The sequence below is a fragment of the Vidua macroura genome, chromosome 4, assembly GCF_024509145.1.
Source record: "Vidua macroura isolate BioBank_ID:100142 chromosome 4, ASM2450914v1, whole genome shotgun sequence".
In the NCBI taxonomy this organism is placed as follows: domain Eukaryota; kingdom Metazoa; phylum Chordata; class Aves; order Passeriformes; family Viduidae; genus Vidua; species Vidua macroura.
This window is the reverse complement of record NC_071574.1, coordinates 8,669,269-8,686,087: the sequence shown is the minus strand read 5'-3', so window position 1 is coordinate 8,686,087 and position 16,819 is coordinate 8,669,269. Positions and strand designations below refer to the sequence as shown.

Here is a 16,819-nt window from a genome sequence, read left to right as displayed (position 1 = left end):
CATTAAAGAAAGACCAAAGAGCATTTGTTAAATATAGTGCAGACCAGCTGAGAGCCTCAAGCCCAGTGATTCTGGTGTCCTCTACTGTAAGCTCCACAGAGGAGCTGTCCAGACAGATTTTAAGATACACAGTTCTAATTTTCCATGTCAGAACTATTATTGCTCTTGAAAATTATTTAACCAAACAGCTACTGATATAATTAAAAATTAATTTTAAAATTGAACAATTAAACAAATAAATTAAAACAATCAAAATCTTTTGTCAGAATCATCACAAGCAGTCTGGCAAAAACTAGTGCCAATACTCCTTGCAAAACAAGACTTGATAACAATTAGCATGTCAAAACCCAAATCGGAGCACTATTCCAATCACGTCCTTTAGCCAGTCTTTTAACGCAGAAAACAGTTTTCCACAGAATTATGCAGCCTCTTCACAAATGCTGTGTTCACCAATAGGAGCTATTACTTGATCAGAATAATCAGTGCAAACCATCCAGTCTGCTTCCAGAATGGCTGCAATTGATGATTCCATAAGAAAATTCCCCTTGAAAGGACAGCTGCACAAACGCAGCAATGAGATGCTCCACTGTAATCCAGAATGTTCCTTTTATTTCACTGAGCCAAAGGCACAGAGCAGCCTCCAAGAACTACAAATGCAGCCAATTCTGAAGTGGGAGAGGAAGAGAAATCTCTTGGTGCAATACAGAAAAATCTGCCAGACATCAGGCTGCTCCCAAAGGAAGCCCTCAAAAGCTTTCTGGCAGGAGACTGGATTGAGGGGTGAAATTGGTGCCAGGGAGAAATAAGTCTGCTTTAGATGAAACTTGGGCAATGCTACAGACTATAAGACAATACTACATTTCTATAGGCTGAAGGGATACAAATTGCTTGGAGGATTTCTGCAGTCCACAGAACAATGGAAAATTTGGAAGACAGAGTGGCATATTTGAGCCAGCATCACATTCTGCCTTTCCTAAGCTGAGTGTTCAACCCAGACAAAACACAAAAATCTTACTTCAGATCTGTTCTCCATATTAGCAAAAACCATACTTGCAAGGCTACCCTCCAAAATAATAGCTTTTTATTTTTCCTTCAGCACCAGTGTCATACAGTCACTGAATAATGAAATTCAGGGGGTTTAATGGCTCTTGCACTTACCTTGAGGCCACGAAAGCTGCCTGGGCTTGTTGGTGAAGAACTGGAGGACTTTGTAGATTTTGGGGTGGATAACTGACTGCTTGGGGTTCCATTAACTGGCCAAAGCAATGAAAGTGAACAAATGAAAGAAAAGATGAATAAAAATCAGAAGTTATCGCTGAAGTCTGCCAACACAGACCAAAACAGAGACCTCAGTATTTAGGAATAACATATATATTTGCATGTCACAAAATTGCACCCTGAAAATTCATGTGTCTGGATATGGGATCAAGGAGACACGCAAATACTACATTGTCATTTCAGAGATTAAAAAGGCCCTTTCTGTCCTTTGCCAGGGCAAGAGTTTTGGGCACAGAAACAAAGAGGGAAAAAAAAAAAAAAAGCCACAGCCTTTAAAAATTGCATAATAAATTGTGGTATCACACAATAAAATATATAGAAAGAAAATGTTTCTGAGGATATTTGACCCTCCTCCTCTTCAGTCTGGATCAAGGCCTTACTTTCTAGGTAGAATGTTTCACAGAATAGGAGTTCTAACAAGAAGAATTAACTGCATGACAGAAAACAGTAGCTCAGAAATGTTGATTTAGGGGAAAAAAACCTCAACAAGAGAAAAGCTAATAGCTTGTTTTTGAGCTTCCAGTAAGTACAAGTGTCTTTGAAAATATACAATACCCTCCCTCTTGACTTAAAGAGTTCATTCATTTTAAGTCCAGATTTTTAGACAGGCCTCATACAACATTTGTTATCTCTCTGGTGTATTGAATATAACTTAGGTCAGTCCTTGTATTTTTTCTGAAAAGGTCAAACTGACAGATTTCATTATGCAGGAGAATAGTACACTGTCCATCAGACACAAATATGATGCAATGTTATATGATGAGACATCATTTCTTTTCAGCTGATCCTCATTTTTCATGGGAGAGAAAAATACTAGGCAGAAATTTAAGAGCTAAAAATGCTTCATAGCATAGTGATGAATTATTTTTCCAGAAAGAAAAGACAAAGCTGGTAAACAGAAACTGACCTTCAAATTAAATAACAGATACACCTACACAATTCCTTTATATATTCAGGTCTGTCACGGGTTATGCATCACTTCTTAAACTACTGGATTTCTTTTACAAGTGTCCACTGGCTCAGCACACTAATATTATCTGAGTAAGAGATGCCTTTCAAGGACTGTTTTTACAACCTGGGCAGTCCATCTGCCACTACACCAAGCTGTCTGCACTGCAACATCCACAAATCCCTGGTTTTCACAAAAATCTCCTTGTCTGGTGTATGATGTTAATATATTTGGTATATATAATATATAACATATATATAATTGGTGTTTAGCTAAGTCTAACAAGTCTGTCTTGAAGTCTGGTAACCTGGATTTATATTCCCACTTCTGTTACAGGACCAAGACCTTAGTATTTTCTTTTAAAAGTATTCAGTGTATTTAGGATATTTTCATCTTGATTTTAACAATGTTTGCCTGTAAGAAAAATAGGTGATTTTAAGTTTTTTTTTTTTTTTTTTTGAGAAGCTGAAAGCATCTAAGAGTACACTACCCTCCTGTAGACTTCAGTAATTTGTTCTGGATAACCAATGCATCCTTGTTTTAGAAAGAATTTGCAAGTATGACAATGGCTAGTGACTGCTATCTTACTGTTTTCTGCTTCTTGCATGACCAAAAATGAGATACTTCAGTAGAAGCATCTCAGAGTTTGCTTCCAAATGACAAACTAGTACCACAGGAGGAAAATTATTTTTTTGCTTGTTCTAAGATTCTTTTATACAACTCACAGAAAAGCCACTACTTCCTGGACATGACCACTGTAAGGTGTCCTTGTCTACGTTACTACCATCCTCTTTAAGCATTGGCAGAACCACTAAGTTGTTCCAGTGAAACTGGCTGGTCAAGATAACGTTCTTCCCCCCCAAAACTGTCCAAGAAGAGCCCAGATTACACTGACAGTACTGTAGATCTTTGCTGATATCACAGCTATTCTTGGTGGAGAAGGGTGATGTTCGGAGCCAGGGGTGTGACAAGATGACACCCAGAGGTGCCTTCCAACTTTTGTGCATCTACAGAACGCACAGCTCATTCCTGCTGGAAAGAGCTGTCTGCAGATTCCTCTTTGCCAGTGCCTTCAGAGAGCCACTGCACGTGAGCTGCTAAGCAACTGCAACAACAGGGAAAGCTGGAACTGGCCCTGTCTGGATGTAAAGATTTTGCATCTATAGGGAGCCAGCCAACTGCTTGTGCTGGCTCTGGCTGGGATGCAATTAATTTTCTTCACAGCAGCTAGCACAGGGCTACGTTCTGGATTTGTGCTGGGAAGTGCTGCTAATACAGGGATGTTCCTGTGACTGCTGAGCAGGGCCTGCACAGCATCGAGGCCTTTTTGGCTCCTCATGAGCTGAGAGGGGGCACAGGTGGAACAGCTGACCCCAGCTGATCCAAGGAATATTACAGACCATACAGTATCATGCTCAGCAGTAAAATGAGAGGGAATGCTGGGCAGAGGGGACACTGCTTGGGGACAAGATGGCATCAGTCAGCCGCCCATTCACATCACTTGTCATTCTTGGGATTTATTTCTCTCTCTTTGTGGTTTTCATTGCAGCATTGTTGTTGCTATTACTATTGTTACTTCAGTTATTAAACCACTCGGATCTCAACCCATGAATTTTCTCACTTTCACCCTTCCAATTCACTTCCTTCACCCTGCTGCAGCAGAGAAGTCAGGAAGTGCCTGTGTGGTGCTTAGTTGCTGGCTGAGGTTGAACCATGACACTGCTATTTCAGACAGCAGCATTTTTTTTTTCTTCCCTCACTCAATAACCCAGCAATCTGTATTGGCACACATCTGTCTGCTGCTATTGATTTGCTGGTTATTCCCTATGTATGCCATCCTTACCTTTTTAATCTATTTAAGCATAAATTCTTTTGAGGTTTCTTTCCACATGCATACCAGTGGATACACAGAAAAAAACCCCAAAACTTTTCTGTCATTCTGAAGTAGTACATGTTAGGCTACAAGTTTGGCACACTGGAATGTTTAAAACTTAAAAATCTATTAATAACTTCTAAATTGTTTACTTCGAGTATGACCCAAAGACTCAATTTATTTGCTAAACAATTTGTATGTTACTTGTTTCACAAAAGCTTTGACTTTGAACTGAAATGTCAGCAATTCCTCAGGTTTTGTAGAATTTAGGCTGAAGTGATACAAGAAAAATAAGAAAAATAAGAAATTGCATATAAAATTAAAACATATGAGACGGTTTTGCACTGCTTTTTTCAGTAATTCTCATACTTTTTTGCTGGCTGAAATGTCTTTTTGCTGGCTGAAATTTTCTATTTTAATATGCTTAAAATAAACATACAAATGTATTGCTCCTTAGAATGCTCACTACTTGTAGCCAAATTATACCTTTAAAATTTACCTTTGACACCATTAGTGGATATCCAACAACTGAAAAACATTATTTCACTGAAATTATCTACCTCAACAACAACAACAACAAAAAAAACCAAACCCAACACCCATTATGTCTCTGTCTCATCCAGTGCAAAATGTGTTTCAAACTTGAACACATTCACAAATACAGCACCAAAAATACAGGTAGATGGAAAGGGAGGAGACACACTAGTGATATACAGCCATAATAGTAATGGCTCACCTGGGGATTTTGCTGAAGAATGAGCACTGGAGTGGCCACCCCTCTTTACTGTACTCATATATTTGACACAAAGGAAAAAGACATTAAGGAAAGAAGTTATTAAACAGCTCTGAACGTGCACGAAAGGAAGAAAGGTAAATAAAAGATAAGTAAAGACTACATAAAAAAAAAAAAAAAGCCAAGGAAATAGAAGGATAAATACCACACACTTTGCATACATTTTTCAAATTAACCAAACCAAAGTGGGTCTAAGTAGAAATAAGTATGGGAATGACAGCACTGATATCTAAATACTTTGCATAAAATTCACTGCTGATAGATATTCTACATCATCTCACTGGAGGTAAAAGAATTGCATGAAATCTAGATCAGTTGCAAAACTTGCCCTTCATGATACATTTTTCTGCAATCCTTCTTTGAAGCTTTCCAGTTAAACATTCAACCTTTATAAACAGATTATTAATATTCCACTTTGAAAAAACCCAAAGATAAAATTACTTTAACCAGCACCAATTAAGCAAAACAAATGTGGAGATGAGGATATGGAACGTGTCACAGTTTTGAATACACACAGAAACTTACATTTATAGTTACATTCAAAAAATAGCATATATTATATTTACATATAAAAGAGCATATCATATATTTACATATTCAATAGTTTGATTTCAGGGGAAAAACAAGTATTTAGAAATTAAATACAGTGGTTAAAATTTTTTTAAAAAACAAGTTTCTCCCTTTATTTACATAAAATGGTTGGAACATATGGTGTTCAGCCAAGCTGGTGGCAAAATCACCAGAGTGTGAACACCTCTCTCTGAAATTACGAGAAGCACAGGAAGAAAAATTCTCTTTTAATGGTCAATCACAGCACAGTACATCTCCTAAAATTACTTAAACCAGCAAAGGCCTGTATATCTGATAGTATTTGGCTAATATAGGAGAAACTTTTCTAATTCAAAATGTACAGGTATACTCTAGTTCAAGGAACATGAACTTAACCATATATATAACCCTGTAGTTAATAGTTTTCAGGAAAATCAAGTGCCATACTGAAAACATATCCCAAGTGCACAATTAGCACAAATTACTCCGATGTTCATAAACTACATGCGCCTGTAATTAAAAAATAAAAACCATGTTTCTTCCTAGGATTTAAAATAAAATAATTGCAAATTTCTTTTAGATTAGTATTAAATCTCTGAGACAAAATGAAAAAAGGGTTTTTTCCCGCCCTCTGGAAACACTTGTATTACAGACAGAGCCAACAGGTTTCTTCACCCCATTAGAAAAAAATTAATTTTTGTGTATTTGATGTGTTCAGCTCTTTCCTAGCAGCAGTACCTGAGGCAGGGGATTTGCTCCGACGTGAAGGTCCTGGACTCTTGGATGCAGTGTGCCTCATGGCAGAGGAGCGGGAGTAAGACTTCATAACCCGACATTCTGCAAAGCAAGCAAGCTCTGTCAGGGGTTTTGACAACACTTCAATGCACAGGCTCCCTCCACACCGTGGCAGTTTGTCATCCAGAAAATCACCAGCACTTTCGAAACATCTTTGCCCAGGTGAGTCAAACAGATTTGTAAGAGCATCTCACAGCTCTAACCTACTCACCATAAAAACCTGTTTGAGCTACGCAATACTGTATGTGACATTCTGCAGATAATATTTCTTCACGTCTTGAGGCTGGATTATTACTGCAGTTCAAGTTTGTACATATGCTGATGCCAAGGTTCTTTGCTGTAATGGCACTTCCATACTGGGCAATTGCACTGCCAGCACTATTTCCCTTCTTTTTCAAGAAACTGATGCTGTGACCAATTTTTGAACAGGTGAAAAATGCCTATTCTTTCCAGAAGGCTGAAACGACAGACTACTGTCATTTACCATCAGCTCATATCATTAAATAACAACCTCAATGGGAAAGGAATCAATGAGTACACATGCATTGCCATTTTGGTAACATTTTAATTCCTACGGTTAGCATTGTTAGCAAATCACTCCAAATGGGATCATAAATTTCTCTCCTTATTTTGTCCCTGATGAACAATGTCATCATTAGGATGCCATGTCATCATAAAAAAATTGAGCTGCATGCCCTGCCAGTCATGTATATAACCTGCTTTTATCCATAAAGACCCCCAGAGCTATTAGAGGAAGCAGGGACCACCAAAGCTGAAGAGATAAAGAAAAGAAAGAGAAAAAGACAAGGAAATTAGCTCAACTAGTCTGTGCCTTGTGTAATGGGAAAAGCAAATTTACAGCTTTAAAACCTGCTAGGGAAATTAGGATTATGCCCAGACTGGGATTTGCATTGTGAGTCAACACAACCATGCTCTTCCATTCCTTCATAAGAATAAAGTAATATTTTAGCTGTTAACTATGTTAAAAAAACACCCTTTTGGTCACCCCCACACTAACTGACTCAACATAATCAAGCAGTTCTGGAAAAGCAGCACCCTAGCAAGAACAGCAGAATGGGAGGCAGCTGAATCCTCCATCCATCCAAATGTACAGGCCAGTGGGTAGATATACATCTGTACTTCCTGCTGCAACTGAGCATTTTGTAATGAAATAATGATGTCTGTAAAAATTACAGGAACAGAAGGTGCTGCTGTTTTTATTTAAAAAAAAAAAACTAAAATCCTTCATTCACAACCTGAAGCTCCTCTGGAACAATCTGATTATTCTTGCCAAGGCAAGTTTTCTTTACAATAAATTAATTTTTTTCATAAAAGAAAATCAGGGTGTTTCTACAGCTTGAACAATAAAGACAGAAAAAAACCTGTCTAGTAGGACCTGTAATGATAGAACAAGAAGAGTGATTTTAAAGTAAAAAAACTGTAGATTCAGGCTAAATATAAGGAAGCCATTTTTTATTCGGCAACAGGTGAAACACAGAATAGGGTCCCCAGAGAGGTGATAGATGTCTCACCCAGGAAACATTCAAGGTCAGGTTCAATGGAGCTCTGAGCAACCTGAACTTCTTTTTTTTTTTTTTTGAAAGTGTCCCTGGTATTGCCAGGGGTGGACTAGATAGGCCCTTTAAAGGTACTTTCCAGCTCAACTCATTCTACAGTTCCATGAACATGGAGGAAAAAGCCCCAACATCTTTATGATTTGGTATTTCAAGACAATTCCAAAACTCTCTGGTAGAAGACTGCCTTTTCCTTGAATGTACATTACAAAGTTTTTGTTTATGGAAAAACTACTTTCATAAACACATTCAATTCATGAACTGCCCAAGGCAGACAGGAGGGCACAAAGTCCCAGTTTGTCTCACCTCCTTCCCTACCCAACATCCTCTATAACCTAAATATACACAAGACCAACACTTGGTCTATTAGCAGATAAGACTGGAGTGTGTGATTTGTCTGGCAGGGTAATTCAGGGCTTAAATGAGCATGGCTACATATGAGATTTTTCAAAAATCTAATGAAGAAAGCAATATGGAAATTATCTTATAGTCAGAGATGCCAAAAGTGAACATCGTTAACAGATTTTAGGTTCATTAGATCCATGACTGAACGTTTTATAATTCAATTCTGCTTTCCATGTAACTTTAGGGACAGTGTCTATTCTGCAGGAATTTGGATCAGGTCTGTTGGTGCATTTTAACAGGATTACAGAATCCAGATGATGGCCTGAAAAACCTTTTTTATCCATAGGAAAACATCCTCCCATGTATATCTTCCTGAATCACACCACTCTTGAGGGTTGAACAGGGGAAATGGGATGGAGAATTTTCTATTTTAGTGGGTTCAGGATGTGCAGTCTTACCACTGTGATCCAACACGAAGTCATCCTGAGCATACCGATACTTCTCCGGCCCGCACGCAATGAAGACATCGTCATCTCCAAAGAAGTCCTGCAAGCACGTTACCTGCACAGCAAAATAAATGCAGCACTTTCAAAACTAAATCTTAAGTTAGAGAGCAACAAATAATAAGTTTGTCTTTACCTTCTCACAGTGATACAGTGATAATGTTCATTTGTAATAACACAAGCACTCCAGCTCCTCAGTACATCAGCTCTCTAGCAAGAATGTAAAATATGACTGCCCCTTACCTCCAAAAACTCTTACATTTAGAACCTGTGTTTTTGCTTAGAGTTACATAAGTGTGTTGATGACTTTTGCCTATAACTACACACACATTTCTTTGACAGGAACATCTGAAAACACTATTCAAATATCAAAGCTTCATGTATTAAGAATACATTAATTGCTCGTGGGAAGATCTGTTGAATTAAATTGATTGCATCTGCAAATTGGTTTTTTTATGTTCTGAGGCATTTAATTTCCATGTTTTAATGTCCTGCTAAAAAAAATCATTAAATAATTTTCCTTTTTATTAAAAGGTATTTCATATTCAAGAAAATAAAGAAATAGAGTCCCTGCCATGCTCTTTGCAGTCATGCTCTTTGTCTGTTCTTAATTACCTGGGTAACGATGCTGCTTGGATAATGATGTTATCCAAGTAATGTATGTCAAGAACCATCAGGATACCAGAAAGAAAAGATAGTTTAGACATTATCTAAAAACACAAAACCAAATACCCTGAAAAAATCTCCATCCTCAAAAGTCAATAAAAATCAGCTTGTGAAGGAACAAGTGTCTGCTTTCAAAACAGTTAAAACCAAAAAGCCACAACAAGAAATTCCACTCATTCTAATTCCCTTGTAAGGGAAACAAGTGTTTGCAGGTAGCAAGCTATTTTTTTAGATGCAAACAAATTAAAATTTTATTGTACCATTGTTTCCCTTTTTTTTAATATTGCATGCCCACATGAAATTTAGAAGTAAAAGTTCAAATCACTTGGTAAAGCCATGAAATCAAAGAAAGAATTCAAAAAATCTGCTTTTAGAGAAATCAGGTTTTTCTTTCCCAGATACCTGTCAAGACCACTTGCGTATTTCACCCACTGTGATAATAGTAAACATGGGCAGAAGTACAGGAAGGGCTCTCTGGTGCCTGCAATATTCCAGAGCCACTCGGAATGCCAGTGACCCCGAGCTCACCGCAGGAACTCTGGCGCAGGGCATTCCCCACCAGCAGTGGGGTTGTCATGGCAGCTCCCCCAGGAGAGCAGCCGAATCCTCAGTGCAGCCCTGCTCACAGCATTCAGCATTTGTGTCACTGTGTCACACAGCCAAAGGGCCACAGCCAGCACCAAAATCCTTTTATTGTCACCTTACTGATGCAAGGACAGTTTGCTCTCATTGATGAGAGAGATTTTCAGCTCTGCCTGTAAACTGCTGCTTTCAGTTAACCAAAGAAACAACAAAAACCAGATTCAAAAGGCTGCACAAATTTTTGCTAACTTGGGATTCATTCCTCTCTGCTTAATAACCAAGAGGACTTCATCATCATTTCCACAGATTTCCAGAATCCAACAACCAAGTCAACAGGAAAAGCTGTGAGACAACTTCCAGAACACGTCACACACATCCAGAACACAGCAGCAGAGGCAGGACATGGGCAGAGATGTTCTGTGAGGTGCAAGCTCACACTCAAAGTCCCTAAACCTGGGAGCCATTTCCACAAGCTCTGCCTGCCCACCACTTCTCCTGATGCCCTTGCAGTGCTGTTTCGAGAAGGTTGGAGTTAAATGCTGTGGTTTAGCATTGCCTAAAATTAATCTTTCTGTTCTGATTGAAAGCCTCACCTCACCTCACCCCTTAACCCATCCAGTCTAAGTGAACTGAGAGTAAGGGAGGAAATAATGACAGATTTTATGTCAGGAAACACACAAGGGTATAACTGCAAGCAGCAGCATCCCTTTGTTGTCTGGAGAGCAATTATACAGAGTAAGGCTCAGATCTGTGCACAAAAGATGACAGGAGCACCCTTAGAAATGCTTGGGAAAATCTGCTGAAAACAGCTGCTAGGAATGGGAACGAATAACCAAGTTTAAGAAATGTGTAATTCCCACATATCCTTCCTCACATGTTCATGTCCACAGAGCTTCCCCAGGCAAAAATACACAGGAGTAATGCTGAGTGCCAGTGATCGGATAAGCTGCTGCAGGTGGAGACACAGCACCTTTATCTTGGAGTTCAGGTTGAGGCCAGCCTCTGCCTGCTCCCACACAGTGTGCCTGACCCATGTGACTCCCACCTGCCAGTCACACACCAAGACAGATTACTGTAAAAAGTATTCACCTTACTGTAAAAAGTGTTAAATACAATTATAACTGAAAGCTAGATAAACACAGCTATGAGAAAGGCTTTACTCTGATGCTCACTATATTCCAGCAGGGAATACTCAAAGTCCCCCTTCTCCCCACAAATAATCCAGACTGGCTACACCTAAAATACACAAGAATGAAAAAAGTATTGAACAAGTGTATGCAATGAAGAATAAAGACCTGCTAGAATTTACCAATCCCAAATCACTCCACATTATGAAGTGAGGAAAGCATTTTCAAAATTAAATTCGTGGAAATGCATTTCTCTAAAAGTACAACCTAATAGGTATTTTTTCTAGGCTTTTATTGTCATAAAGTCAAGGGAGGATTTCTCAAGGTGCAAACTCATATTAAAATGAAGTCTTCATCTCCTACAGAGTTAAAATCAATGTATACACAGCAATTAATGATGAAAGCTTTTTACTCAGTGTTCAAAAAATCATTCAGTTGAAATTGTTAACTTGTTTGCATGTGATTTCAAATGCTGCAAATCCACCATGGTCTAACTTACAAATCACATAATCCCACTCCAAAGAATATCTGAACTTAGGTCACAGGAGAGGGGGTTTTATTACTTTAATCAGGATGCAGTTTAGAAATTTATAAACAAAAAATTCTGAAAACTTTTTTTTTTTAAAGTTTCATTAGCAGTAGAATCTGTGCATATGAATAGGATGTCAGGTATTCCAGAAAGTTAGGGACCAAGATTTAGTTTTTCAAACCAGTGTATGATAACGCTGCTTCTTTTTCCACTATCCATCCACAGTATTATCCACTCTTTCTTTTGTCACACTTAGTGCTAAAACCACTTTTTTGTTGACTTTGCATGTTTCAGTTAACACGTTTAAAATGTGTTAAACCCTATTTATTTCTAAATACATCACTCTTTACCAGACAAATACTGCCTGTGACCTGGTAACTCCACTGCTATCCCTTTCATTAAAACAAGAAATGACTCACTGGTGCTCCTCTGATAACTCAAGGCTGCTCAGGTTGTCTTGCTGCACTGCTTTTCTTCAGAATATGTCTCTACACAGAGCAGAGTGGAGAATGTGTGCATAAGACTGGATTGGTTTAGTACTCAGTCCTTTCCTCAGAATCCTTTCCCTGGCATTCTCTCCACGGCTTTCTGCGACCATGTGCAAACCACTCAGGGCATCCCTGCTTCCTGATGGGCTCAAAAAAGACCCCAGCTGAAGGAATGAAATCTTGAGACACTGGATGAAGTTTTTGACAAACACAAAGACATCTCTTAGAGAGGTACATCTGACTAAATATGCACTGTATTACAGGAGTGTCATGACTAACAACAGTTTGTAAGACAAGTACCGGTCAAAGCACTGCAAAATCACACAACTAAAAGCACAAAAAAAATGTGGTTTAAATGCAGAAAAAAACCCACAAACATGAGGCGTTGAAAACAAAGGGAGAAAAACACATCTGTTTGAAAAATCAAATTCCTGATCCACTGCTGTCTACTAGTGCAGTGCTTCCATGTCACATACACCCATCGTATTTACCTCCCAAAACAGGCTTATGTTTCTGACAAATATTTAAAACCAAAGAAGTTTGCTCTTTTCAAAGAAATACTTCTTCAGTCAGATCAAGCCACTGAATTAGAACATACAAATTGTCATCCATATGGAAATCCCTTTCCCCTTACCACCACACATGCCTTGAAATGTGATTTACATCAATCCTTACTCCCACCTCATCTAACAAACACAGAAAGAAGATACATTCCCACTCCAGAAAAAAACATGAATAATGATCAACTGTTTATAAATAGAATTCATCATGTATTTATTGATTGCCCCTTATGATGAAGATATAATGGACAAAAATTGAAATAAATACATTAACATTTATCCAGAAAATATTTTTCCTCCAATCTCCATAAGAAAAATACTTAGAGAGACTGGAGCCAAGAAGGTTTTATAAGCACTTGAAAAAATTCCTGGAAATTCGAATTCCCTGAAATCTGTAGCACTAAACAGAGTTCTGTGATCACATATCAACAGCCCCCAGCCAGGAGCTTGCTGGGTAAAGTGTCTTTATTCCAGCTCTACAAATGTGCTTCATTCTAAACGTAGAAGGAAGGGCTAGAAAGACAAATAGTTTGTCTTAATTTAGTATGTCTGATTCCATTTAAGTGATCAGCTACAGGACTGCACAGTTTAAGCCTGAAGAGCCACACCCTCTGTCCGGGGAAAGCTTCTCTGGATGACAAATTCTCAGCAGCAGCTGAAAATGGATCTAAAACATTAGAACTGGAAAAGATACAAGAAATTATTTGCATTTGTTTTAACAATGGAAAAAATATTTGTATCTACTGACTTCAAGAAAAGAGGACATGGTGTAACTATTTTAAAAAGGAAGCACAGAACATACAAGGCAAAAGGAAAACTAGGAAAGCAGGCATGCACAGCAACAGCTGGATTTGTGAATGCATTTTCAGTTCAGCAGCTGAGACAGGCACTTGAGGCTGAAATTCTTAAAGGACTATAGTGGGGTTTTTTTCCCCACGAATTGCTGAAAAAAAATGTGAACAATTTTTTAAATGTCAGCATGACAAATCTAGATACAACCTCCCTGCTACTGCCTTAAGTGTGAGGGGTCTCCACATTTCTTGTAGGAAATGCTGTTCCTCTGACTGGGACCGATTATAGCTGTGCTGCCCTAGCAGTTCTGCCCTTTGCTCCTTGCATCAACTTTTTTTTTCTGAGTAAGCAGAAGTAAAATATTTGTCTATTTTACCAGTCAGGTTATATTTGCAATCATAATTTTTGTTTCCTCTTTTGAAATACTTTTAGCACTGCCACTTCCTCTTCACTGCCATTCAGACTTATTAAAATTCTTTCAGTGTTTTCTGAAGCTGCCAGCCTTACATTTCCAGGGTTTATGGTGCAAAATGCAAGGAAAGCACTCCTGCACAAATAAGTCAGTTGTCTGTCTGCCATTTCAGCTCCACCACCAACACGAGCAGGCTTAACTTTCAAAATGAAGTTTCCTCTGGGCAGCCTCAGGAACTCAAAAAGGAAGGTGAAAAGGGCATTCCCACCCTTCCCAACTGGGTACTGTGATTTTCACACAGGACTTTTTACCTTGGAAATTCTCCTTGGTTCTGCTTTTTATCAAAATAACTTGACCAAGGGAAAGGGGTTTGACCAATATTCTCAACTACTTACTAAGCCATCAATGACCTTCATAACTAACCAAGAGGCACACAAGAAGTTCAGTACTAAATTATGGCAGCTATTTGCCTGGTTGTCCTGAGTCATGTTTTGTGACATGTCTTCAGTGAGGGAATAGTCAGATGGGTAGCTAGAATACACCCAGGAAGGAGAAATACTGAGAAAAGTCAAACCAGTGAGACCATGAGGTGCCCTTTCAAAAAATACCGTAATTGCCATTATTCTTTTTTTAATTAACAACCTCTTCCAGAAATAACAAAGTGTCAAAGTATGTCAAAGTATGCTAAGCAATTTGGGAGCAGCCAAAAAAAGGAAACTGTTCAAGGGCCAGAAGCCCACACTGTAGACAAGAACAGCAACAAAACCCACTGATATATCAGATCTGCAGTAAACCTGGAAAATCAGGTCAAACTGGTGAGATTCCTGCTGGTGTAATGAACAAGCACTTGACACTTGCAAAAGCTTCTGTTCCTCACCAGCTTATGTGTGTCCTCTGTGACAGCTCTACTACAGAATCCCTCTGGGAATTCCCGATGTGCACAAAACTACACAACACCAAGAGAAGGGTGAGCAAGCTGCTAACCTCTGACTTAAGGCTTGACAGAGCTCAAATGCTACAGAGACTGGCCAAATCTGCCCAAAACAGCTTTAGGGTAGGCTGGAGAGCCCTGAAGCCTGAGGACATAAAACTGTGAGCTTGGTAAGACTCTAGACACCCATACCTTTCCTACTGGCTATAGCTATGAGGACTATGCAAGGCACCAAAATAACTTCCCCAACAGTCAACTTCCATGAGGTCATTAGCAGACAAGAAGGGACAAAAATCCCTCCTTTGTTCTCTGGAAATAATTGGAATTAGGTCAAACGCCTCTTAATTTCGGAGGCTCAAATGCACAACTATTTTGTCTGCAAAGGAAACATGAAATACAGTAACAGATTGGATCATGCTGAAAGAATACAAAAGTATCAACTCTGTTGCAAAATTTAAAATTCATTACTTGATCTTCTGTTATATGACTGTGCATCTTGACCAGCAAAATTACCTCATATATTAAAGAGCATGTTGAAGGTCCTTTTTCTCTATAGTTAATTTAAGTAATTCACTTGGTTTTTTTGGTCTACTCTTACTCTAAAAGTCCCTTTTAAACCCATGCTGTTGGTTAATTTTAAACTTCACTGCAGTCAATGAAATTATTCACATTCATGAAGCTATGCACAACCACAGCTTGGGAAAGGTCTGAGGGCTTCATCAGCTCTGCTGGATACTGCAATAAACTATGAAATGAGTATGATTTCTAGGTCAGAGCTTCCACATTTGAGGTTTGGCATCTTGCATCCTTTTGTTTTGTCCTTCAAGTTTAACAAATTCAGTAAGCAATGAGAGAAAAATGAAGTTTTCTGTTTCTAATAATTTATAAATGTTGAATTTGTCTGCCTTGGACAAAGGGAGCTCGTTAACCTATTTAGGAAAACAGAAAAAAAGAGGAAAAAAAATTGAAACAAAGACCATAATGAGAGCAATTCTTCCAGGTCAGCTTCTTAAATGACTATTTAATCAGTGGCTGTGTCACATAATTACAGTCACCATGAGAAAATGAACCTCTTTCCACTGATACTCCACGACAAGGAACAGCAGTAAAAAAAGGAGAGACAAGCCCTTCCTTCCCACAGGGAATCAAAGGAGTAAGAAAGGAAACAGAAATATTAAATCTTTGCCTGCTGCCTGGTAAACAGAAAAAGTCTGGCAGAAAGCCCAGGAAACGCCTATTACAGTATGACAATGCAGAAATACTGAATAAACAGAGTGGTCAGGTCACAACTCACAGAGCCCCACAGCTGTTGGGAACACGTGACAGAACAGAGCACATCTCACATTTTAGTTTTTAATCTGAATTTCAAAAAGATTTTTGCATATATCTTTTAACATCTCAAAAATTTAATTCTGAAAATGAACACACACAGAAATGGAAGATTGCATTTGGGTGTGTTTCAAACACATCGTCCTCACTGCAATGGAAATGACAGGAAGAAAAATAAGCTGTAGGAATATGCATAAGTTAAAGTGAGTTCCTACATGTATCTATTTCTTGAGGACTTCCAGTGCAGTAGGACTTCCTGGCAAGGTCTGCTCACCAGTTTTTCCAAAGGACAAAACTGATCTGTCTGCAAAATGGCCTTTCAAATATTGCACTGATTATGTGCAGCTATTTAGATATCAGAAAATAACAGTTGAAAAGGACTAAAATTCTGGAAATCTTGAATCATTTTGAATCACTCTGTACAACTCATCTGTCTCTATAACACAAAACTCCTCTGAACAACCCTTACCTTAGCCTTATCCACTACTTCAACAAGAGTCGATAGTTTCAGTATATTAAACAGTGAAATTTAATGCCATGCTTCTCAATTTCATGAGTTACACAAAGAAACAAAAGCCTTACTAAACATGCAGTCAGTGGAAACAGGAAACAGAAAATTAGCAAGTGCAGCTTGTGATTGTGAACATAATCCAGTTTGCATGAAGAGAAAAACAAACAAGAGGATTTCCAGTTACAAGACAAGATATCTTTGCCCATAGGTGCATTAATCACACAGCTCACCAG

At 38.5% G+C, this 16,819-nt stretch overlaps 1 protein-coding gene across 5 annotated transcripts in view; it reads right to left on the bottom strand.

Annotated features, from left to right (window-relative positions):
- DCLK2 (doublecortin like kinase 2) overlaps positions 1–16,819 on the bottom strand; it is an 80,971-nt gene that overhangs the window by 26,720 nt on the left and 37,432 nt on the right. For 3 of the 5 annotated variants that reach the window (XR_008436643.1, XM_053974938.1, XM_053974940.1), the window contains exons 3-6: positions 8,615–8,717; positions 6,181–6,279; positions 4,837–4,884; positions 1,159–1,253 (exon numbers count right to left, since the gene is read on the bottom strand). Coding sequence is in view for 3 of the 5 variants with exons in the window: in XM_053974938.1 (XP_053830913.1) it covers positions 1,159–1,253; positions 4,837–4,884; positions 6,181–6,279; positions 8,615–8,717 (345 nt within the window). In the remaining 2 variants the exon portion in view is untranslated. The remainder of the gene's footprint in view (positions 1–1,158; positions 1,254–4,836; positions 4,885–6,180; positions 6,280–8,614; positions 8,718–16,819) is intronic. The other 2 variants (XR_008436644.1, XM_053974939.1) reach the window with 1 other exon arrangement.